Consider the following 25,753-nt stretch of genomic DNA (forward strand, 5'->3'; position numbering starts at 1 on the left):
AATTAATTAATAAATACATATTGAAATAAATGTTATCTTTTTTATTTATACTATCATTTAAATATATTTAAAAACATATAAATCTATTTTTTATGTTGTAAAAGAAATTGTGTAATTATATATACATTAAAAAATAAATTTGTGTAATAATTTAATATTATAATTATATAATTATACTGTATATATTTTGAATGTAGAAACTTTACAGAAATGTACAAAGCTAACATAATATAACAATAAATACATTGATAAATAAATATTTTATTTATATTGTTATTTAAATATATATAAAATACATAAAAACATTATTGTGTAATAATTAAATAATATTATAATTATGTAATTATATTTTAAATGTAGAAACATCTCAGATGTACAGTACAGAGCTAGCTATAATATAACAAAAAATTAATTAATAAATACATATTGAAATAAATATTTTATTATTTATACTGTCATTTAAATATATTTGAAAACATGTAAATCTAATATTTTTTATGTTGTAGAATAAACTGTGTAATATATATACATATATATATATATTTACGTATATAATATATTTATAATAGTAATATATACTATATTTACGTTTTACGGCACATAGCATTTCTGCAGTGTGCCTGTCAAGTAAATGAAAAACATAAAGTGCCCTCTTGTGGAGATCAGTCATACTGATCTTGTGCCATTTTCTTGGAAGGCAGTCATTGTTTTATTTATGACCTGGTTTTGTTATTGTTTTGCATGCACAGAGCTTGAAAAAGACTATGAGGAAAACCAGAAGGTATTGGAAGGAAAAGCCAGGCAGCTGGATGGCCTGGAAGATAAAATGAAGGCAATTCTGAATGCAATCAATAAGCAGATTCAGATCTACAACACCTGTCAATAATCACTCACAGAAAGGAAAGCCCAACAGCTGGACTGCTGCTGTCTCTAAAAATTCACTACTGTCTGAAAAGATTTGTCTTTTAACTCTTTTCCCAGGCTGCTACAATTTTTGTCAACAAACCTACAAGACGATGCCAAACTGCCACCAGACTCTATGTCTGGAACAAATGTTGTTTTAATGAAGGGCTACTATTGTAACGACACTACATTAACCTGTTTTCATTCTGCAACTGCAAATGTTCACATGTGTCTTGTAAGGCAGAGCAGTATTCTACTTTCTTGTTGTTAGAAGTTTGACTGTAAAATACTGAATACAATATGATGAAGATACTGAGTTTGCTTGAATGTAAAAGACACTGAATCGTGGCACAGAAGGTTTATTGTATAGATTTTCTGCCTGCCCTTTTTCTGTTAAAACCGATATAGCTTTGTACTTTATTAACACTCGTTTTCTAATGAGAAACACATACACTAGCAGTCAAAAGTTTTTGAACAGTACACTGTGAAATGTTTTTACTATTTAAAATAACAGCTTTCTATTTGAATATATTTTAAAATGTAATTTATTCCTGTGATCAAAGCTAAATTTTCAGCATCATTACTCTAGTCTTCAGTGTCACATGATCCTTCAGAAATCATTCTAATATTCTGATTTGCTGATTAAAAAACATTTTTATTATTATTAGCAATATTTAAAACAGTAGTACATTTTTTTCAGGATTCTCTGATGAATAGAAAGATCCAAAGATCAGCATTTATAGTAATACTATTATTTAGCAAGGATGCTTTAAATTGATCAAAAGTGATTCTAAAGACATTTATAATGTCTAAAAAGGTTTATATTTCAGATAAATGCTGTTCTTCTGAATTTTCTATTCATCAAAGAAACCTGAAAAAATTCTACTCAGCTGTTTTCAACATGATAATAATAATAGTTTTTTGAGCAGCCAATCAGACTGATTTCTAAAGGATCATGTGACTAGAGTAATGATGCTAAAAATTCAGTTTTGAAATCACAGGAATAAATTACATCTTAAAATATATTAAAATAGAAAACACCTATTTTAAATAGTAAAAGCATTTCAAAATTGTACTGTTTTTTCTTTACTTTGGATCAAAAAATGCAGGCTTGGTGAGCAGAAGAGACTTTTTTTTGACTGGTAGTGTACTTTAGTTGTCTTTTCAGAAATGTATTTCTACAATAGGCTGAATATCTGTCTAAGAGAAACTACTGTAAGAATGAACTTACAAACACATTGTTAAATGAAGTAAAATTAGTTACATTGTCTATATAAGTCACTGGTTGTGTATCATGTACATTAATGTACATTGTGTTTCTAATAACAATATTACTTAAAAATAATAATAATAAATAATATCCCTGTGTGATTACTTGTACATTCTCTGTGTAATTGTTAGACTGTTATGTTTAACCCTAATATATAATAATATATGAGGACTGAAATAGTTAAAAACAAAGGTTGAATGACATTTCATTTTATCTCTTTAGGACGTTTAATGTTTTATAAGTATTCACTTATGTTGAGTGGGATTTGTGTCTTCCATTTTCTCACAAATTGTGAGAAAGTGTTTTCCTTCCAAATCACCTAACATGTGTGAACACCATCAGATACAAAAATAACGTGTCAAATATTTGACTGCAGGATGCTTTTGGATAGATTTTCAGCTCTATGTACTGAATTGTCACTGCAGTCAAAAAAATTTATATAGACCATTTCGCTAGATGTAAACAACACTGGTCCAGAAGCACTTCCTGTTTTTTTGTTTTTTATTTTTATTTTTTTATTTCACATATACAAATACATCTTAAAGGTGCTAATGTAACATTTTCATCCAGTCAAATGTTATGTTGGATGTATTGTTTTGTGATGTTTGTGTAAAGTTTTAAAAAAAAGAAACAGGAAGTGTATCGGGACTAGTATGTTTACATCTGACGAAATGGTCTATATTTATTTCTGTATGTTTGCTGATCACACATGTATTGCATTCAAATGCTGTTATAATTTATTTACTATAGTTGCCATACATTAGGTATATTATACAAGGTTGCATTTATTTGACAAAAATACAGTAAAAACAGTATTATTGTTAAATATTATCACAATGTTTTCTATTTTCATATCCACCTTATTTTTGACATAAGCGTTGGTCTTATCTGCCTCCAGCTATTTTTAGCTGTACAAAACAGCTAGTTTTGCTGTTTGATATTGCAAATTGGTGTGTCTTACCATGTTATTTCAATGTATTATCTTAATTATAACCACACATGTTTGTAGAGCAAACATTTTTACTGTTTACTGCACGTTGTTATTCTTGTTATTTCCCTATAGCGGCTAATGAACCGGAAGTCTCGCACATAAGCTTACATCCGCGTTATAGAATACGGTAACGTTAGATATTTACATTTTTAATTTATTCCTATGATGACAAAGCTGACTTTTCAGCATCGTTACGTAAGTCTATACTGTCACATGATCCTTCAAAAATCATTCTAATAATGAGTTGGTGCTTAACCTTTCTTCTTATTACCAATGTTGAAACAGTTGTGCTGCTTAATATGAGAAAACCGTAATACACTTTTCTTTGATTAATATAAAGTTAAACAGAACTGCATTTACCTAAGATACAACATAAATATCCTAACTGTCAAGTTCCATCCGAATAATAATAGTTTTAACGGAATCATAATCAGACGAAACTGACACGAAACAGAACGAACACTTTTGAATCCACAAACAAAAGAAGTGCGATCTTTGACCTATATTTCAAACGTAAGTTATACTTCATGATATTTAGATATGAAACACATCGAGAAATCGCGCACCAACAAAAGTTTTCATCTGCGCATGGTTGTAAACGCAGTGTCCGGAAGTAGACCGTGCGTATGTTTGTGTGTGGAGCAGGTTGGCGTGATCCTCGTCTCTACCCGGTTTGTTTTTGTTCTCTAACAAAGTGAGAGTCACACAGCGGCGGTCGGCTCTTCAAGTGGAGGACGGGCACCGTCGTTGCGTCTTTGTTTGTGTTTACAGTAGCTTAGTTTCACTTTTAACACCGCAAAATGGGTCCTGGTTAGGATTATTTTGGGAATAAAGAAGAATTAAGTTTAGGAGGCGAGCTCATGCGGCTCAGGGGCGATCGGCGGCCCGCTGCCGTGTGTGAAGCCTGGGGCTGAATTAAGCTGCAGTCACCGCGGAGAGGACACACCGTTGAGACTCCTCGTTACAGAAGAACAACTAACGTTAAACAAAGTAAGATTTCACTTAAACAACTGTTGTCATATTCAAGTATCGTAACATGACTTTAATTGTTCTGTAGATATACATACGTTTGTCAGTACTGTACCACCCGACCTTGCGGTAAAGTCTTCCGGCTCGGTAGCGCGTGATTAGCTGGGCAGCCGGCGCAACGCGAGAGGCCTCTCGCCTCTGTTCCCTTTAACGGGTGTTTAGCTTGGTCCTCACACAACACGGCTAACCGGCATCTCCTACAACCAGACAACGAAGTTAGGATGTGTCACACTTCGTACGAATGACATGTAGCAGTATTAGATCAAAATTAACATTAAGGGGCAGTTTGTTACTGACATGTTTGGAGTTAAAGACAACTTGAATGTGGAATCAAGTCAGACAGGCTAAGCTAGCCGGGTTAGCAGCAGCGTTAGCGATCATTACGGGTTTATAAGCTGCTTGAGTTTCCTTGGATACAGTTTTCTCATATGACAGCTGAAAAGGATAACAAAAGGAAATGTGGAAATGATTAAAGTCAAAACATTTTCTCTTTCTCTTTCTCCTTCTCCATATTCGTTTTAGAAAATGAAAGCGAAGCTGAAGTGTCTTGACACTTGACAGTAACAGGCTTAGGTTTTGGTGGTTAGTCGTTGAATATTTTAATAATCATCTAGTAAGTAGTCAGAAGGTTTGTTTGGATATTTGATTGCACTAGTTTTTTAAAAAAGAGGTCCTTATTTATTTATTTTTTTTATAATGCCAATTAAATTATCATCAATTAACAACCACTTACATATCAAAATACAGACCTGTTTTTCCCATGCTTTCTTATTTTTAAACCCCACCCCGTCTTTGCTTATGCATATGGTGTTTTCCCATTAGACCGAGATTGATAATAGAGGTCACATTTGGCTGTAATCTTTGTCTAGCAACATATTATTCATTCTAAAAAATTCCTAGTTTTTCTAAATGTTTTTTTTAAAGAAGTCACCAAGCCTGCATTAATTTGATCCAAAGTACAGCAAAAAATCAGCAATTGTTTTAATTTAAAAATTCTATTTGAATATATTTTTTATAATGTAATTTATTCCTGTGATCCTGAAGTCATTCTAATATGCTCATTTGGAGTTCAAGAAATATTATTATGATTATCAATATTTAAAACAGGTGAGTACATTGTTTTCAGGATTCTTAGATGAATAGAAAGATCCAAAGATCAGCATTTATCTGAAATAAAAAGCTTTTGTAAAATGATACACTATACCATTTAAACGCTTGGAGTTAGTGTATTTTTCTTTTTTTTTTTTTTTTTTTTTTTTTTTTTTGGAAAGAAATTATAGAAATTGATTGTGTTTAGCTTTAAATTGAACAAAAGTGATGAAAAAGACATTTATAATGTTACAAAAGATTTCTGTTTCAGATAAATGCTGTTCTTCTGAACTTTCTATTTATCAAAGGAACCTGAAAAATTCTACTCAGCTGTTTTTAAAATAATAATAATAATTATAAAAAGAAAAAGAAATGTTTTTCGAGCAGCATATCAGAATATTACAATGATTTCTGAAGGATCATGTGACTGGAATAATGATGCTAAAAATGTAGCTTTGAAATCACAGGAATAAATTACATTTTTAAAATATATTCAAATAGATGACAGTTATTTTAATAAGTAAAAATATTTCAGTTACTTTGGTTCAAATAAATGCAGACTTGGTGAGTAGTAGAGACTTCTTTAAAAAACATTAAAAATCTTGCTGTTCAAAAAGTTTTGACTGGTAGTGTATTTATTTCATATTTTGTTGTGATGTTTGATTTCAGCATGAAATCAAAATCTGTTTGATAAATACATGATTCATATATGCATATTTGTTTAGAAAAAAAAAACTTTATAATCAAAATGTCATAACTGAATCATCTCTCTGATGATGTATTCCAGACTTCTCCAATCATTTAATCCCCTTAAACCCCACCCCCAACAATTGACTTAAAGCTTATTAATTTTAAAATTCAATGCCCACATCTCAAAATCCAAGCATCACTCGATGGATATAACCTAGCCCACCCTACATTTTTTTTACAAAAATCTATTACAACTTCCGGTGCATCACAACCTATCTTATAGCTGGAATATGCCAAATGCCAGATTTTAAAACACTCATAACCTGAATCATAACATTAAGACTGAGGATCACACACGACTAGTCTTTCAAGCAATTCCAAACACCACAATCTCACACAGAAACGTGGATGTTTGAACCTCAAATTTCTGAGTCTGTTCGCATCATGCACTATGCAGTTTTCTGTGAAATCTGTCAACATGGCCTGCCTAAAATCTGTAGACTGACTTTCTTCACCGATTCTGAATTAGGGAAAAAATCAGTGAAAAAGTTGTGATGTATTCCAGACTTCAGTACTACGTACTGGCACTCAACCAGAGTCTGTTGGTGATACATACATTGCTGTTGTTTTTTGTTCACAGTCTCCCTCTGATTCTCTTCTGGGAGTGCTCTCACTTGAAACGCCGCCAAGATAGCTGGACCGGGCAGGAAACGGCACAACTCAGATCCAGACCCCTGTGGAAGCAGCTCCGGCAGCGGGAGCGAGGTAGGAGACAGCCGACCCATTAGCGGCAAGTGGCTGAAGATGGCCAGCAGCAGTACAGGACCCAGCGAATCGGGCCGGAGGCGAGGTCAGAGAGGACCTGACGATGCGGTCAGCACCAGTAAGAAGAAGCAAAAGGACAGAGCCAACCAGGAGAGCAAGGAGGCCAAGCGGGCCGCCTCAGCCACCAGCTCAGAGACTAGAAAAGGTAACAGGGGATATAGTTTGTAAATACTCATGAAATAGGTCTGAATTGCTTTTTATACCCTAATTCCCTAATTCATTTTTATCTCTTATCTTTTTGATTGTCTTTTCTCTTTACTTCCCATCTTTTGGTAATCAAGTTAGACAGATATGTGATTTATGTGCTTGGGGCGAAAGTATAGTATGGGATAAAACATTTACTGCAGTGATATCTACTGTAATATGATCTGATGGGAGGCGTCTGTGGTGCAGTGTCCTTTTGACCATTATAAAATGCAGTCTAGCCCAAAACTTGAGGTTAAAGTCATTAAAGGTATGGTATAGTACTTGTCCTATTGTCCTGTGCAGATCTGGGCTGGTTTCCAATCTGTTATGTAGTGTGGTAAACAGACAACTGGACACAGACAGAAGTTAACAGACATTAACTTTGTGAAACAAACTGAACTTGTGTAGTTGTTCAGCTAGGCTACTCTGAGCGTTCTCCTGAGCTTGTCTAACAAATTGGTTGTTGTGTGGCATTAGAAGCTGGTTTTAGCTGGTATGTGGTGAATCCAGTTTCATTTGGGATGACATTTCTGATAATTATCTTTTGGTAGTTATCTTTGAACAAAACAAATAAGTAATAAAAGTAAAACTACAACAATAAGGTGATTTTGAAAGCTGTGATCTTAGATAAGGTTTACATATTAGTATATATTATACATTACTTTTGATAATTACTGTCAGTTGTGTTAAATGGATAGTTTACCTCAAATAAGCCTTATTTTAGCTGTTGATTGTTTATGTAAGGTCACAGTTATCATGTGTTTGGTTAGTGTTGGCTTTTTAATCATCTAATGTTATCATGCACTTGGCTTTCACTGAGAATCAGCATCTTAGCATATATAGTATCTATATCTAGTGTCAACTTCTTTAATCTTGGTCGAATGTACTTAATTTGACCAGGCTAGAGAAAGATTGATATTGCTTTATGATAGATGCAGATTGTTTTTTTTTACTTACAATTTAGATAACTGATATGCAGAACCATTGTTAATTGTTTTATATCTAAAGGTCATGATTAGTGGTCGACCGGTATTGTTTGAAAGCCGATGACGATATCTTAGTGAGCATTTTGGCCAATGGTCCATATAAAGCTGATATATAAACTTTATTTATTTTAATTTGAAAATGAATTAAAAATAAATGTCTTAAATAAAAATGTTTTAGATGATTCTGTTCACTAATAAAGATATATATATATATATATATATATATATATATATATATATATATATATATATATATATAAAGTAGACACTGTAACTGTAACCAAAAGGACACTCAGTAATGTGGAAGTTTGGTGCATTGGTAATTAGATTTTATTTAAATAAATCCAACTGTTATTATTTTATTTTTTCCAAATGTTTTTTTTTCCAAATTTTGGAAAAACTGTTTGGAACTGTTTACATTTTTCTGGATTCAGTTTTTTCCATTTTAATTATCATATACTTTCTGTTTAAATTGGTGAATTAAATGTTATTATTCAAAAAGCATGTCTAATTAATTGAAATTATGAAACTTACACAATATGACAGCAATTTATTAAAAGTTTAACAAAAATCACATTTTTAGGGCATATGAAATACATTTTATTTTTTTCTCCAATTTTATTTTTTAACAAATTCTATGTTTTCCATTAATTTTTCTGAATTCTATTTTAATGATTTCATTTAAATAATTGATTTTTATTAAAGATAAAAAAAAAAAACTAAATACCCCGAAATACTGTGTGTATTAAAATTTTTCTGGTAAACAGATTTTGCTAAATATTTTTTCTGGCAAATATTCCTTAAAAATGTTTTAAGTTTATTACTAGTAGTACTATCATTACATTCAGTAACATATTTCTGTCACAGTTTCTTCTAGTCAAACCGAACTTTTATTATGAAGTGTCTCAGCAGTTCTAGAGATTATATTTATGTGTTCATGTACTCATATATGGAGGTGGCAAGGGCAGAAAACACTGTGATCGTCATGCACGCTTCAGTATGTGTGTAGTAAACAAATTTTACGTTCACGCGAAGATGCAAAACATAAATGATTCATGTTTAAATAGTATTTTGCAGCTTAGTATTCACAGACACTAGTCCATGTTGTGTTTTGATTTAAGTGTGCTGACCTACATTTGATTTATTCATCCAACATTTGGCAAATTTCGGGACATTTCGTGTTATACAGTAAATAATATTTTTATGACTGGATTCCTCAATTGCGTCCGTACAATCGTGCCATTAATATAAAAATCCCACCTCTAACACATCAGCCAAACAGAAAAACATGTCAAATATTGGCCGATATATCAGTCAACCACTAGTCATAATCATAATGACAATGATAGACTTGACTCTGGTGATGTTTGCTAGGCTTCTCCAGTTATTTGTCACTTAAACCCTGTCCCAATATTAATCCAGTGGATAGAAATAATTCCCTGTCCTACATTTTTTTTTTCAAACAGCCATTTCACTCCAATATATCTGATATGTAAGATCTGACGCTACTTCCATTTCATCATGACTCACATTACTTTGCCTTTTAAAGGGGTCATCAGATGCTAAGTTCACTTTTACATGTTGTTCGAACATGAATGTGTGTTGGCAGTGTATGTACAAATCTACCCTATAATGATAAAAATCCATGCAGTGGTTTTTAATTAATCTGTAAAAATAATTTTCCCTTTTACAAATCGAGCCATTCTCAGATGCCTGTCGTTGTGGCGTCACACCGACAGAGGCCGCTCCCACGATAGTTGATTGACATGTTCTGATGCTGGAGCAGGGATGTAAGTTAGACAAAAACTAAGCGATTGAGGTGTTGTGTTACTGGATGTAATAATGAACGTAGTGGTCGTCATTTACTCCCGACATCTGAGCTGCTGAAGATGCAGTGGATTATGTTTGTTTGTGAAGGGAATGCACCTCCTGATCTACATTTATCCATCTATTTTCACGCAAATCATTCGTGATCCAGCTTCACTTACAGTAGAAGTGAGTATAGTGAGGTTTTTTATGAATCTTTGCAGTCACCTTTCCTAATAATGTGCTAGTTAGCAAGTTTAGCGACTAAATGCGGCTAAACTAAACATGCTCGTCACTCCACAGAGAGAAGAGAGGGGTGGGGTGAGCAGAGCTCATTTGCATTTAAAGCAGCCTCGACCAGAATGGGATGATTTTTGCAGAGCTGATTTTGGCAAGGTAAAAAGGGTGTTGTTTTACACTACCATTGAGAATTTTTAACCAAAGTATATTATAGAATTTTCATTAAGACCCTAAAGAATCATATCAACTTGTGGAAAATGGGCGTCCAATGACCCCTTTAAAAACCATTGTTTTTTCAGAGATCCACCAAATGGTGTCATTTATCAGGAGATCAAAATTGATATCCCCACTGATATCTCCCATATCAGTAGCAGTCTATCTATAGATCAGCATTTGACTGTAACGTTAATGTCACTGAACCAAAAGAAGGCTAATTCTAAAACACTGACGTTGTCCGCTAATGTTTTCAGTTTACAATTAGCAATGTTTGATACACGTGACTACTGACTATTGGCAAGTGTACATGAGCGTTTTGTTTGTTTAGGCTCTGTGTGCCAGCCTGTGTCTAGGGCTGTGCCCTTTCTGCTGAGTGTGTTTAGCCTCTGCAGTGCTCTGCTGAGTGCTGAAGTGTTGTAATCTAAGCCTGTGAGTCTCTGCTTCAGTAAATGCCCAGCACACGCATGAGAAGACTTCCCTCAGAGTATTCCTCACACCCCCTTCATTTACTCGCTGCCCTCGTTGCCCTCTCTACATGCATTTGATATGGGTGCACCATTGTCTTCGTTCTGGCGAGGTGTCGTGTTTCGTCTCAGCGAGACGGGAAGGCAGAGCACCATCCCTACACCAACAGCGGGAGAAACCTATCCCTGTAGTGCCGATTCCCGTCATGTAAGGGAGGCTCATGGGATACTGGCGAATGACATCACGTGGAATAGAAGCCCAGCTGTGGGGCGTGGTGGCTTTTTGATGACCTTTTAGATCTGTGTGTCACAGCGAGAGAGAGAGAGAGTAACGGGACGGGACTAGCTGTCACTTGACCCTGAAGCCTGATCCTTAGAGATAAACACGCTCTCTTTCTCGCTCTTTCTGACCTGCTCGCTAACAAGCACCTATGCTAAACTCTATAACAGAGCAGTTTGAAATCGAAGGGAGTTGGGTTTTCTGCAATGACTGGCTAACAGACTGTCTAGCGTTATCATGAAATCAGGTTTGATTTTGCTATTATTAGTTTGTATTAATGTCTGTAGGTAAATGTCAGTTACAGTCATTTAATTTGTTTCTGACTGATCCAACTTACATGAATGTTCACTTGTCTGTGTAGATTTGTTTCTGGACTGGAAGCAGAATGCAGACGAGGTGATAGTGAGGCTGAACTGCGAAGGTGCTGGGGTGCTGAGAGTGGAAGATATCGATTATGCATTTTCCGATTCCGCCTGTCACATCCGCCTGCCAGGGTAAGGACATTATGTGTGCTTTTGTCTGATTTGCGCCATAAAGACTGGAGTAATAGCAGCTGATGCCTCACAAGAATAAATTGTGTTTTAAAATATAATCTACTTCAAACTTTTTATGAAATTTTAATACTATTTGACAAAATTACTGTGTTTTTGATAATTTAAATGCATGATGAGCCTTTCAAAGATGACATAAAATCTTACCAATCCCAAACTTTTGAACAGTAGTTTGTATACTGCGTCCTTTTTGTTTTCTCAGATGGCCGAGAATGGAGCTGCCATCTTCATGAAGAGATTGAAGCTTCCTGCAGTAAATTGGTTTATAAGGAGAAAACAAATGTTTTGCAGCTTGTCATGCACAAGAGGATCCCCCTCAACACATGGCCCACCTTCGCTGTAAGAACACCTGCTTATTCTTTTCCACTCTCTTTCTCCAGTTGTACATCTCCTTTTAAAAAATTTATTTTTTCACTTTTGGTCGCATAAAGTGTTCCTTTTAATTTTTATTATTGCTGATAAAAATCTAATCTGACCTAATCTGCTGCAATTTCTTTATTAGGCTATTTTGACATTTTTTATTTATTTACTAGGGCTGTCAGTTGATTTAAAAATTTTAATAAAAAAATTTGGCTGTGAAAATACCCACAAAAGATTATTTAAAGCTATTATTGTGTTAAATGAGAAAGTAGCAAGTAGACATCGCAAATAGTAGCTTAAGAAAGAAATATCTGATATTTTTGATTCAACAAAATTTGTTATCACACAAAAACATTTAGGCTGCAACGGCGTAACGTAAACTATGGAACATAAAAGATGAATTTGAGAAACATCTCAAGTTAAATCATTAAACTGACAGCCCTATTATTTACACATTTTTAATTTTTTTAAAAAAATTTTTCAGTCTGGTTCTCGTGAGAGCACCTGGATATTTGGTTTGGTGTTCACACTGCGCATAATGTGACCCATTAAATATACGTATAATAAATAAAATAATTAATCATAATTAATCATAAGTAATAATACTATTGTTGCACTTTTACTTTTTTAAAAACAAATAATAATAAATAAAGCTTACTAATGCTATTATATTTTAAAATAAAAAATGAGTATAAAAATACAATTATTTTATAGTACACTTAAAAATGTTATGCTCATATTTACATTTTCTTTTTTATAATATATATATAATTATAAATATATAATATTCAACACTTTCAAATATTTTAGATTTTTATTTTATTTTTTTTATTTTGGTCATGTATGCGCACCTACGCACCACAACCTATAATTATATCATGTTATTGGTCTGTGATTTTTCTGTCTGATTTTGATTATAATTATAATTTAATTTTTAATTTTTAATTTTTTTTGTTGAATTTGTAGTAAAATGAATGTCCATGCACATATTAAGCTTTGAACATTCATAAATGTTTTCCTGGTCCAAGATTCTTCAACCAAGCCTTATTTATTTATGTATTCCTTTAAACAGAACAAGAAAAAGACTGAAAAGGTGATCATCCTTAGAGAGAATGACAGCAACCACCACCAGTCAAGCACTGCGCAGTCTGAAAAATCTGGCGAAACCATTGAGAAAACTCCCACAGTGACCTCTGCTGAGCAGAAACGAGGTAAACCTGACCGAGGGTTGAAACGAGGGGTGAAAGGCAAACAGGTGGAGCTCCCCGAAAGCACAGGTGTGAAGGTTGCCGAGGTTAAGTCAACCAATAAAGCGGACCCGATCAATGAGCCCAGCGCAAAGCGCACCACGCGACCCTCCAGAAACACCAAGGAGCCCCCTCTAGCTCCCTGCTCGACAAAGGAGTCTCAATCCAAACCAGCGGTTAATGGAAAAACACATGAATTATCTGTGAGCAGTAGTGCCTCTTCAACTAGCAATGCAAAAAAAGACAACAGGGTTCAGATGCAGGTCAAAGGTCAAGGATGCCAGGCACCACCGAAAGAAAAAGAGGTGGACAGGAAGCCAAAAAGCAATGATCAGGTGAGACTAATAATTCACTTAAAAGTGAAAACACCGGGCAGTGGAATGGTGGAAAAGAGTCACATCCTGTTGTCCATCCTTTGTGTTGTTTACAGGTTAAGGCAGATGAAAGTAAGAATGTTTCCTCAGTGTGTGAGAAGACGGTGGCGCAACAGGAGAGTTCTCCTCTAGTGAAAATGCAAACTGGAAAAATAGCATCTGATGAGAGAGAAAACAGTACAGATGAAAAGAAGCCACAGGCTGATGCCCAGATCCCTAAAATGCTTCCATCTCATGATTTGGTATCTGAAGGGCCTGTTTCAACAGTCTCTAAAAGAGAGGAGTCTCCTCAAAAGATCTGCACAGAGGAGAAGAAAGACAAGTCCAAGGAGGATCCACATGGCGGGAGCCAAGAGGAGGATACAGAAGGTGAGTTAAGAACAATTGTGGCAAAAAAGTTGAGGGTCAGTAAGGTTTTGTTTTTCTTTCTGCAAGCACATGTTAAATTAATAAAGTGACCGTAAAGATGTATAATGTTGCAAAATATGTCTATTTCACATAAATGCAGTTTATATTATTTGTTTCTCGAGCAGCAGATCAGCATATTAGAATGATTTATGAAGGATCATGTGACACTGAAGACTGGAGTAATGGCTGCTGAAAATTCAGCTTTGCCATCACAGGAATAACTTTCATTTTCAAGTTGATTTAAACAGTTATTTTAAATTGTAATAGTTCATTTTTATTGTATTTTGATCAAGTAAATGCAGCCTTGATGAACATAGCAGACATCCCAAACATTTGAATGGTAGTCTGTTTACCATAGCACTGCCCCCAACCTAAGAATTTCTAAAGCCCAAAGTATACTTTGTTTTTGTACTCGTATGCTAGCATACGTATACACTAGAAAGTATAGCCTTTCAACATATACTCAATACGATGTTACACATATGCTCTAGAAAGCTTCATCAGTGTCTACTGTCTGCTCTATTTTTACCCTATAAGTTATGATCGATAACAAATATTTGTGTACTCTTTTAAACCAACGCTGAGCTTTCTCATACCCTCTCACTCACAAGCGCTTGTCAATGTGAGGGTCTGTTGTTATTGCAGTCTCTGCTATTTTGTTCTTGTTCCATCTCTTTAGTTTTGTTTTCAGCTGTGAAACAACGGCCCGGGACAGTGTTGCCACCTTGTGGAACAACTGATTACTGCAAAATAACTTTAATGCGCATGTGCGATTTGCCTGTACAAAGTGGTTACAAAAATCGGGTTGTGCGTGGTGTGGCGGGACGAGCAAACAACAGACACAGTGGCCTCGGAGAGGCTTTTATTAAACATAATATAAACAAAAGTGTCCAAAAAGGGGGGAATAAACGTGTCCAAAAATAAATAGGGCATCTGGTGTCCTTGTCGTGCTGGGGGTTCCTTGAAGGAGGGGCAATGTTTGAAAGGGAAGGGTCCAGGTAAGGGGCGAAGTCCGGCGGCTCTAGGGGCGGTGGCTTTGTTCAGCGGCTATGTCCTCCTTGGCTTACGGTACTTCTGGGGGATTCTCATCACAGTGTACTGTTCTAATGACGAAATTTGCGTCATGCACACTGTACACTGTTCCTCACATACGTGTGAGCCATTAGTCAACTAATTGGACATTTATATTAATTTAGTCACATAAATATTTACTTGGGGTGCCATTTATAGCCTATTTCACACTCAAGAGCACAAGTAAAGCTTACCACAAAGCACCGGCAAAAGTAATGACTATGATATTTTAACCATTTAAATTGGTGTTTAATTGTGATTTCACTTTAACTTTTAAGTGTATAATGTTCCTATTTGAGCATAAACAATATCTGACATTTATACACAAGCACTATAGGCGGTTTAGCGAATCACAAAACACTGGGCCAGCTAACCAATCTTATTTCTGAGGGAGGGCTTCTTAAAACCAGGAAATCATTGGAGCGTTCATAGGAGAAGAGACAGAGCGGTGTAGAATAAAGGTAAATTTTGTGGAAAAATAGTTTTTTTAAAAAATGAAACATTAACACATGTTGCACCCCATAATCAAAATCAAGCCTAGGAAAAAAAAAAAAAGTCAACCACCCCTTTAATAATAAACTAGTGTTATCTGGTTATGCTTGAATTACATAATGAGACTTTTTGGTTACGGCTTGAATTGGTTAGATTGAAAGTAGACATTTCAAGCTTTCTATAGATACGTAGCTTATACATTGAATTTTGGTTCTTTTTTTGTGACACACTCCAGTTCACAGAGACTGAAACAGCAGAAATTGCATCCCGTTTGTTTTCTTTACTTTACAAAAGCACAACATTTTGTTGATAAGTGTGCACAAATAAACGTATACCCTTTATGGTTTCAAATGATTTATTATTCTTATCTGTGTGAACAAAAATGACTGCTATTTGTTTCCACTGTTATAAGGATAAAATGCTAGTGCTTGCGCTGGTGCCTCCCTGTCATGCAGTAAGCATGCTAAAAGCTCCCACACTCCACACAAATACTTGGATATGTGCCTTATAGTGCACATTTATCTTGGTTAACATTAGAGCGAGCAGCCATGTGAAGTTGCTACTACTTACATGTTTCATCTTCAAATGATAATCCATATTTGAGGTTGATGAATGATGGAATGGCATTTGGATTTCCTGTCCAATGTACTGTAATTACTTCAAGGACTAGCCATTAACATTCTATCTGTCAGATGTTTTTCTGTTACTAACTGCCTGTTAATTTTTAGTTGACTGAGCGTCGTCTTAATATATTTATTTCTTGTGATTGATGTGTGTTAAGGTCCGGAGCCGATGGTCAACTTGAAGTTAGTGAAGAATGACTCGTATGAGAAAGGGACAGACCTGATGGTTGTTAATGTCTACATGAAAGAGATCTGCCGGCAGACGTCCAGGGTGCTGTTCAGGGAACAAGACTTCACTCTTATCTTCCAGACCAGGTGAGAGAGCCATCCACACACTGTGTCCAGAATAAAATTTTCAACTCTTACACTAATTGTTGAAACTGTCCACAGTGATCCCAACTTTTTGCGCCTTCATCCGGATTGCGGACCAAACACTGTCTTTAAATGGCAGGTTAAACTCAGGTGAGATTTTCTGATGGGCATCCTAATCTCCATTAATTCACTGGTGGTCAAGTGTGTGTTTCTAAAGGTTTTTTCATTGGTCTGCTGATGTTTCAGGAATCTAATTCAGCCAGATCAGTCCAGCTATGCCTTCACTCCGTCCCGCATTGACATCACCCTGAAGAAAAGACACAGTCAGCGCTGGGGGGGTCTGGAGGCACCTGCCACACAAGGTCTGCTGCCTGGATTCTATTTGCTTCTGAGCAGTCTTTAACAACTTACAACTTTGTCTACATTCATGATTCTATATAAAACTCAACATCACTATATAAACAGATTGTCACAGCTCTGGAGTAGCAGCTATATTTGAGAGAAGGCTATGTAGAGCAGTGTGGATCAAGAGCCTGGCACTATCACAAGAACACATTGGCACATTTGGCTCGACCCTGTCTCACATTCATATTGAGTTACTGGATAACTGTAGTCACATTCCTCTTTTTGACCATGCCCTCATTTCAACATGTAAACAAAAACAGTCTGGCTCTTTCCAGAGTAATCATCTCGTGTATGCTTCCTATCAAACGTCAGAGCTCTCTGAAAAGATCAAGCAGTGTCTTGTGACACTGAATAGCTAAAATTCAGCTTTGCAACCAGAAAAAAATACATTTTAAAATATATTTAAAATATATTAAATTGTAATAATATTTCACAGTATTACTACTTTTTAATAATGGTGAGCAGCCGTGAGTTTTGGCTGCTAACCACAAGCTCTATTCTCATCTTTTTAAGGTGCAGTGGGGGGCGCCAAGGTTGCTGTGCCCTCCAGCCCTTCCACGCTCGAAAAGAGCCAGCCAGGAAGCAGCAAGCATGCGCTTCCTGCTAAAGAAGAACCAAGAGTGGGAGAAGAGAAAGCCAAACCCCCTCGAGCCGCAGAGGACTCGGGTCTGGATGCTGTAGCCCCTCGCTCAGTCTCCGAACACATGTCCCTAAAACAGGAACCAGCTGTTGCTACGGTATTAAAAAGTGCATTGTTTGTTTGTCACATATGATCATCTAGTGTTCCATAACTGGTCCTTTTGTCTGTCCACAGCCTAAGCCCACCTGTATGGTGCAGCCCATGACTCACACTCCTCCTGCAGGCAGTGAGAGAGCTGAAGAAGTGGAGGAGAAGAAAGTGTGTCTCCCCGGCTTCACTGGACTGGTCAATCTGGGAAACACTTGCTTTATGAACAGTGTGATCCAGTCCCTCTCCAACACACGGGAGCTCAGGGATTATTTTCATGGTCAGTTGCATTTTAATTGATGAGATTTGCTGCTTTTTCATATGGTTGTGTGTCCGACACAGGTTTTGTGGTGTTTGTTGTTTCCAGATCGGGGGTTTGAGTCAGAGATTAACTGTAATAATCCATTGGGCACCGGTGGACGGTTGGCCATTAGCTTTGCTGTTCTGCTTCGGGCGCTGTGGAAGGGCACTCACCACGCTTTTCAACCCTCCAAATTGAAGGTATCCATCCAGGAACAGAACTATCCTATACCATATCTTCTAGTTTCCCATACACTACCAGTCAAAAGTTTTTGAACAGTAAGATTTCTAATGTTTTTTAAAAAGAATTCTCTTCTGCTTGTCAAGCCTGCATTTATTTGATCCAGAAATAAAGCAAAAGCAGTAATATTGTAAAAAAATGTTACTATTTAAAATGACTGCTTTCTATTTCTATTGAAATTAATGCTTTTATTTAGCAAGGATGCTTTAAATTGCTCAAAAGTGATGATAAAAACATTTATAATGTTATAAAAGATTACTATTTCAGATAAATGCTGTTCTTCTGAACTTTCAATTCATCAAAGAAACATGAAAAAAATTCTACTCAGCTGTTAATCATAATGTTTTTTGAGCAGAAAATCAGAATATTATGATTTCTGAAGGATCATGTGACTGGAGTAATGATGCTACAATTTCAGCTTTAAAATCACAGGAATAAATTACATTTTAAAATATATTCAAATAGAAAGCAGTTATTTTAAATAGTGAAAATTTGACTCTTTTTGTACTTTGGATCAAATAAATACAGGCTTGGTGAGCAGAAGAGACTTCTTAAAAAAAAAAAAAAAAAAAACATTACAAATCTTAAAAACTTTTGACTGGTAATGTATGTAAGTAACCCATAATGACCAGGTGTTGTTTAATTTCTCTTCATAGGCTATAGTTGCTAGTAAGGCCAGTCAGTTTACAGGCTATGCGCAACATGATGCTCAGGAGTTCATGGCTTTCTTGCTGGATGGGCTGCATGAGGACCTGAACCGCATCCAAAACAAACCATATACAGAGACTGTTGACTCAGACGGCCGTCAGGATGAAGTAAGCTCTTGTTTTTGTCTCAAAACATACTGCAAATAGCATGTCCAAAAGTCTGAGACCACACTTTCATTTTGAGATTCAGAAACTTGTTTATATCTGATAATTAACATTGATAATTGGCATTATGTTGTGAAATAAATAGGAAATATTAAAGAATTTGTGACAATTCAGTGTGTGAATTCAACTACCAAGACCAAATGAATAAAGAAAGAAACAGATCTGAAAGTCATGTAAATAAAAAAAAAAACTTTATCAAATTGTTTGTGTTGTGTAAAGTGATAAGTTGCCACAGGAGGCTTTTTCCATGATAATAAATCTGAACGTTGCTCTTGTTTATGGTTTGGCAGGTTGTTGCAGAAGAGGCGTGGCAGAGGCATAAAATGAGGAACGATTCCTTCATTGTTGACCTCTTTCAGGGCCAGTACAAGTCAAAGCTGGTGTGTCCAGTGTGTTCTAAGGTAATACATCAAGAGTTGTGATTCAGATTCATAAAGACAAATTCAAAATTGCCTGTGTGAACAGCACATTTTTGTATTTACATTTTAAAGTAGTTCTGGTAATTTTATGACAATTTACTGGTATTTCTGATTGAAAGGGGCTAATAATACAGGAATTGATACTGATCCAAGTCATCCCTGCTTTAAGCCTTCCATGTGTTCTGAAATGTTTATCACTTTTCAGTATCTCTTAGCAATATGGTTATCTGAGTTTTCTTTCCTTTTTTCAGGTTTCCATAACCTTTGACCCCTTCCTGTACTTGCCTGTCCCCCTACCTCAAAAGCAGAAGGTGCTCACTGTTTTCTATTTCGCAAAAGATCCTCACAAGAAACCAGTCAAGGTACACAACTTTTTGACGTTCCTAAGCAAGCCTGTGCACAAAGGGCTCAGTCTGTTTAGCTTTATTTAGAAGGACATTTTTGTTTATTAATATTAACTAAATCTGAATTATTTGCTTGTGTAGTTTTTAGTCAGTGTGAGTAAAGAGAACTCAAGCACGACCGAAGTACTGGAGTCAATATCTCGCAGTGTGAGGAACAAACCAGAAAACTTGAGGCTGGCAGAGGTATGATGATTCTATTCTGAACACTTCATCTGCTTGTTTTATCCATGTTTTTATCATAATTCCGATTATTTTGGTCAATATTACAGTGTCAATTATTAAGCATTAATCATCATTAATTTATGTAAAAATCTTAAACCTATATATTTAACATTTTGCAAACTATATTCACCATATTACAGTGCCAGTAACTGTAAAGGTATATGACTCTCATCATGGCTAAATTTGAAATTTTCTCCTAAATATTTCTAAAATCTGAATTATATTTCAATTTAAACATTCATTTTTAAATACAGACTAAATGGTATTATATTATCTTGTATTATATAATTTATTTTTAAACTAAAGTTTATCAAATCAAAAGATTTAACCTAGGCTCTCAGGCCAATTCCAATGTTCATTTTTTACATAATTTATTAGTCAGAATTTTGTCTCTTCATAAAAATATCCTTTAAATGTAGGTAATATTTTATAATATTTATAAACAAAAAAATAAAAATATTTTAATTTTAATATCTTAACAATCTTAACAATAAAAAGTGTGCCTTTTTTTCAGCAGTAAGATTGCGAACTGGAATATGCAATAATAGTTGAATCTTGATTATCTAGTTTTCATAATTGTATGAAGCCAAAATCATGACTGAAAATAAAATTTTATTAATCGTCCAGCTATGACGTCCTGTATGAATGTATCGTAATGATTTGTGACATTCATAAATTTTATTCTTCAATAATAGATGTGTTCCCTCAATATTTTCTCTCAGGTGGTGAAGAACAGGTTCCACAGAATCTTCTCACCGTCTCAGTCTTTAGACACGGTGACGTCCAGTGACCTGCTCTTCTGCTTTGAGGTGTTGTCAAAAGATCTTGCCAAAGAGAGAGTGGTGCTCCTGAAAGTCCAACAGGTACACTATTTCCATCACTCTAGGTTGTGTGGATTTTCTTGACTTGAAACAATGTATTGATTGTGTCCATTTATTGGTCTTCAGAGACCTCAGGTTCCAAGCATCCCAATCACAAAGTGCGCTGGCTGCATGAAGCCTCCTGCCTCTGATGACGAGAAGCTCAAGCGCTGTACTCGCTGTTACCGAGTCGGCTACTGCAATCAGTGAGTTTCCATCTGTTTGTTAGAAGTACAAGTTTAGAATTTAGAGACTTTCTTTGCCTTGGCTGTTTGGTGTTAAGTTTCTTCCCTCTAATTGCAGGGCCTGCCAGAGGAACCACTGGCCCAATCACAAGACCACATGCCGGCCCAATGTGGAGAATATTGGACTGCCGTTTTTAATTAGTGTGCCTGAGTCTAGGCTGACTTACACCCGCCTGACACAGCTTCTGGAGGGCTACTCTAGGTATAATTACCTCTTCAGTACACGCGATTTGTGAAATAATTACAAAATGTAACCATCATAGAGTGAAAGCTTATCATTTGTACCTTTTTGACTTGCCAATTCAAGTGATTCTAAACCATTCCAGCACAAGTAGAGGCGAAAGAGAACTCAATTTGGTACTCGGGGCCCTGTCGCGCGCACACAAATACATTCACACGTTTCAGACAACGTGTGAACACTGAGTGGATTCCTCATCCGCATTTGTCTGTAGTTATTATAGCATTTACTTAAAAATTATTTGTTTGTTTGATCGCATGAGCTATTTTATTATTTTAGGTGATTTCAGCAAGTATGCACACAAAAAAGTAAAATCAATAGGAACCATTAGCAATGTGTAAACCTTCATTTCTGTGTGCAGGTATTCTGTCAATGTGTTCCAGCCACCTTTCCAGTCCGGTCGGACGTCTCCAGAGGCCAGCCTGTCCCGTGTTGACCTGACCTCCATGGCGAGCAGCGTCTCAGAGTGTCAGGAGCCAGAGGAGGAGCTGTCATCTGCGGCAGAAGTGGAAAACCAAGCAGAGCAGGCTGACTCTGGCACAACCCCACCAACAGAGACTGCATCTATGATCTCTGCAGCAGGTGGAGACACTCTCTCCAGTGACTCAGGCTGCTGTGAGCTCGCCACCAGCTCTCAAGATTCTTTGGTGGAGAAAGAAACGTCATGTGAAAAGGCTGTTAAACCAGAAGGTGAGTTGATGTGAAGGGCACTGTTTGCTAAAGTTTTTATTTGTTTTAAAGTAATAATCCATTGCTGTTTGTTCTTTTGTAGCTGTAGTGACCGGTTATCAGCAGCCCTCCGAGTCAGCGACTGGAAGTGCATCTCAATTCTTCATCACAGTTTTGGATTCAAGCCAAAAGGAGGACAGAAAACTTGAGGATAAAGGTCAGTAAGTTTTTGGAGGAATGTGTTTTATAAAATGCTTGTGTTGGAGCAGCATATCTTCATCATCCCCATGTCACCTACAGGTGATGCGGTACTGGAGCTGCCTGATGACTGCACGCTGGAGCTGGTGTGGAAAAACAACGAGCGGCAGAAGGAATATGTGCTGGTGCGCTCTAAAGAGCTGGAGTTTGATGATGACCCTGGCTCTGCTACAGAGACATCCAGGGCAGGACACTTCACCTTAGAACAGTGCCTGAACCTCTTTACCAAACCTGAAGTGCTGGCCCCCGAAGAGGCATGGTATGGACAAATGTGTCAGTTTCAGTGTGTGTTGAAATTACATCATAAATGTGATTGGATCACTTATGTCTTCTCTTGTTGTGGTTCAGGTATTGTCCTAAGTGTCAGCAACACAGGGAGGCCTCTAAACAGCTGCTGCTTTGGCGTCTTCCCAACGTGCTCATCATCCAGCTCAAGCGCTTCTCGTTTAGGAGCTTCATATGGAGGGACAAGATTAATGATATGGTTGATTTCCCAGTCAGGTACACTGAACTATACTCTTCTCATTGATGGTTACTGGCACAGGGGTTTAAAAGTGTAGGGTCTGTAAAATGTTTTGTTTTTGTTTTTGTTTTTTTTCACTAAGAATGCATTTTTTAAACAAAAATATAGTAGAAACAGTATTATTGTGAAATGTTACTACAATTTAAAATGACTGTTTTCTATGGTAACACGATATAAATCATATTATGCCACAAAATACTATTTAAATGTGAATCCTGCATGTTCTGTGTCTCTCTGTGAATGAATGGCACAAATGCGCTGTTTAATTTACTACACACATACTGAAGAGAGCGTGACGTTTGCCTCTGTCGCCTCAATATATGAGCACATAAACTCAAACATAATCTCTAGAACTGCTCTTACTTTGTAAGCATGTTGCCTTTTCTTGTCATTTACAAGAATCATTCACAAACAGAAACTTAAAGGTCTTCACAGCAACCCATCAAAATGAAATTTCGGTTTAACTTGAAGAAACTATGACAGAAATACATTATTTAATGTAATGATAGTACTACTACTGCTAATAAAATTATTATTAAAACATTACTTTTAAGGAATATTTACCAGTAAAATTATTTACCACAATTTATTTACAAGAAAAAATGTAAATGCACAACACATTATTTCTGGAAAAAGAAATACAATAATAATAAATTAGTGGTGTTGTTTTTTTTTATTTTTAATTAAAAAAAATATTTAAAGATGCTTTTGATTTATTAAGTTGAATGAAGCCAATAAAATGAAATCCAGAAAATTTATTAGCACAGAATTTGGTAAAAATAAAACTAAATTTGAGAAAGGAAAAATAAAACTTATTTCATAGAGCTTTAGAACTGTAATTTTTGATAAACTTTTAATAAATTGCTGTAAAAAAGTTTTGTGATCTCTATTAGTAAGACATGCTTTGTGATTAAAATAAAATAAAATAAAATTTAGCCATTAAAACGAAAAAAAAACAAAAAAATGGAATTTGGGAAAAAATAAAACGGAATTTGGGAAAAAATATCAGTATTTATTTGAAATAGATATATTTTTAAACAAATGTCTGAACTGTCACTTGATCAATTTAATGTGTTTTTGCTAAAAAGTACTGATTTCTTTTTTCTTTTTCTTTTTTTTTCACTTATTTTAGTATTGAGATTCTAATATAGTTTTTATTAATATATTTAATGTTTTATTTTTTATATTTTCTATTTTCTTTTTTTAAGGCACAAAATGTAACATTTTTTTAATTAAAATATCCAAAATACACTAGAACAGTGTTATATATTTTGCTGACTTGTGTACTTACATTATCCCAAATGTTTCCAAAAATGTTTAAATCCAGAGAAATCGAAATATTAACTAGTGTCCCATCCCTTGTCATTGTGTCGCCTGCCAGTGACGTCATACACCCTCGATACTGAGTTTTATTTTGTAGAAAATATGTAAACACCAAAGACGTTTTATTATGTTATGTTTAATTAGACAGGTAACGAACACCCAGCGTAGTATTACAACAGAACTTTCAACACATTTAAATGTATCTAGTATGATAAAACAGAGCTGCTTTACCCCACATATGCTTGACTGGAAAGAGCAAAAGTGGTCGACTGTGGCATAATAAAAGCTCTGCTGTTTTTCAAGCTGTGTGTCAATTGATCTCTCATTAGCAATCGCTCCAGCAGCTTCGTTTCGCATCCTAGGCTTTCAGCCCCACCCTGCTTTTTACTACAGTGACGTTAATAAATCTTTAAAACATTAGCTCATCCATGAACATCTCTGTCAGAGTCCATCAAATTGCATCAGTTGTGGGGATGAAGACAACAACTCCCATGATTCCACTCTCTGTCATGCCATGATCAAACTATGCCTTTGTTTCTTTGTTTGTTTTAAATATGTGCCCTCTAGTGGCAAAAAATTACATACTGTGCCTTTCAGTTTCAGAAATTTTGTCACTTTTATTATTTTTTTAGGTTCCCAAAGAAGCTGTTCGTAACCTATAGCTGACTCCTTAGTTGTTTAGAACAATTTTTTTACGTAAAGCTGCTTTGTAATGTGCCACTACAAAAATAATCCGATAGTTTAGGTGAAGCAGTATGAACTGTGAACTTGTCATTTAGCTGAGTAGTATTGTTTATTATCCATGTTTTATAATGGATGTTTTACCTAGACTTTTCTGTCCTTTTACTTTTTAGAAACCTGGACCTGAGTAAGTTCTGTATTGGTCATAAGGATGACATCCAGCAGCCCCCCATCTATGATCTCTACGCTGTGATCAACCATTATGGCGGCATGATCGGAGGACACTACACAGCCTATGCTCGTCTTCCCAGCGACAAAAACAGCCAGCGCAGCGACGTCGGTACGAATGAACTCTTCTAGATCAATATCATCTCACCTGATATTGAGGAGCGAAACACCTCACAGTCTGTCACTTATTTTTTCAGGCTGGCGTTTGTTTGATGACAGCACAGTGACAACGGTGGAAGAGAGTCAGGTGGTTACACGTTACGCCTACGTGCTGTTCTACCGCCGCAGGAACTCTCCGGTAGAGAGGCCGTCTCATTTACTGGGGCCCCTTGGCGCCGAATCCTCTGCTGCAACCGGCGGTGCTGCCAGTCAGGTGAGCTCAACACCTTCTCATGTCACTGCAGACCAATGGAAAAACAGTTTAATCTTAGTGGAGCAGATATACTGGTTCATTAAAGTTGCAAGGGATTGGGTAACATTCCTGGTGGATTCTCAACATAAAAAAAGCGGTATTTCTCCATCGTTAATTTTTTAATGAGCTGTCTCACAGAAATGCTCCGACAACATCAGCTGATTATAATTTAATTAGCTGTTTCATGAGAGATTATGTTCTAGAATATAATCACCTTGCGATATCTAACAGAGTCGTGGCAAATAGATGAATCACGAAGCATCATGGGCATTTGATGAATTGTTAGAATTTCTTTGACTTCTTTCTGGTTATT

General features: G+C 35.8%; 2 protein-coding genes across 6 annotated transcripts in view; both read left to right on the forward strand.

The window, feature by feature from the left end:
• Positions 1 to 2,274, forward strand: part of lamb2 (laminin, beta 2 (laminin S)) — a 47,738-nt gene extending 45,464 nt beyond the window's left edge. Inside the window, exon 34 of the mRNA XM_051096608.1 lies at positions 750 to 2,274. Coding sequence (XP_050952565.1) covers positions 750 to 886 — 137 coding nt within the window. The 3' untranslated portion in view covers positions 887 to 2,274. The remainder of the gene's footprint in view (positions 1 to 749) is intronic.
• Positions 2,275 to 3,778: 1,504 nt separating this feature from the next.
• Positions 3,779 to 25,753, forward strand: part of usp19 (ubiquitin specific peptidase 19) — a 28,704-nt gene continuing 6,729 nt past the window's right edge. Inside the window, exons 1-25 of one of the 5 annotated variants that reach the window (XM_051096131.1) lie at positions 3,779 to 4,154; positions 6,613 to 6,942; positions 11,337 to 11,465; positions 11,726 to 11,865; positions 12,959 to 13,468; positions 13,564 to 13,876; positions 16,260 to 16,416; positions 16,492 to 16,563; positions 16,660 to 16,775; positions 17,338 to 17,555; positions 17,633 to 17,825; positions 17,913 to 18,046; positions 18,743 to 18,901; positions 19,249 to 19,359; positions 19,629 to 19,739; positions 19,863 to 19,964; positions 20,726 to 20,866; positions 20,951 to 21,069; positions 21,167 to 21,310; positions 21,708 to 22,036; positions 22,119 to 22,232; positions 22,316 to 22,532; positions 22,622 to 22,774; positions 24,974 to 25,140; positions 25,226 to 25,401. In XM_051096131.1, coding sequence (XP_050952088.1) covers positions 6,777 to 6,942; positions 11,337 to 11,465; positions 11,726 to 11,865; positions 12,959 to 13,468; positions 13,564 to 13,876; positions 16,260 to 16,416; positions 16,492 to 16,563; positions 16,660 to 16,775; positions 17,338 to 17,555; positions 17,633 to 17,825; positions 17,913 to 18,046; positions 18,743 to 18,901; positions 19,249 to 19,359; positions 19,629 to 19,739; positions 19,863 to 19,964; positions 20,726 to 20,866; positions 20,951 to 21,069; positions 21,167 to 21,310; positions 21,708 to 22,036; positions 22,119 to 22,232; positions 22,316 to 22,532; positions 22,622 to 22,774; positions 24,974 to 25,140; positions 25,226 to 25,401 — 4,191 coding nt within the window. In that variant the 5' untranslated portion in view covers positions 3,779 to 4,154; positions 6,613 to 6,776. Of the gene's footprint in view, positions 4,155 to 6,612; positions 6,943 to 11,020; positions 11,223 to 11,336; positions 11,466 to 11,725; positions 11,866 to 12,958; positions 13,469 to 13,563; positions 13,877 to 16,259; positions 16,417 to 16,491; positions 16,564 to 16,659; positions 16,776 to 17,331; positions 17,556 to 17,632; positions 17,826 to 17,912; positions 18,047 to 18,742; positions 18,902 to 19,248; positions 19,360 to 19,628; positions 19,740 to 19,862; positions 19,965 to 20,725; positions 20,867 to 20,950; positions 21,070 to 21,166; positions 21,311 to 21,707; positions 22,037 to 22,118; positions 22,233 to 22,315; positions 22,533 to 22,621; positions 22,775 to 24,973; positions 25,141 to 25,225; positions 25,402 to 25,753 lie in introns of those variants that run through there. The other 4 variants (XM_051096130.1, XM_051096132.1, XM_051096134.1 and 1 more) reach the window with 4 other exon arrangements.

The sequence above is a fragment of the Labeo rohita genome, chromosome 23 (genome assembly GCF_022985175.1).
Source record: "Labeo rohita strain BAU-BD-2019 chromosome 23, IGBB_LRoh.1.0, whole genome shotgun sequence".
Lineage (NCBI taxonomy): Eukaryota > Metazoa > Chordata > Actinopteri > Cypriniformes > Cyprinidae > Labeo > Labeo rohita.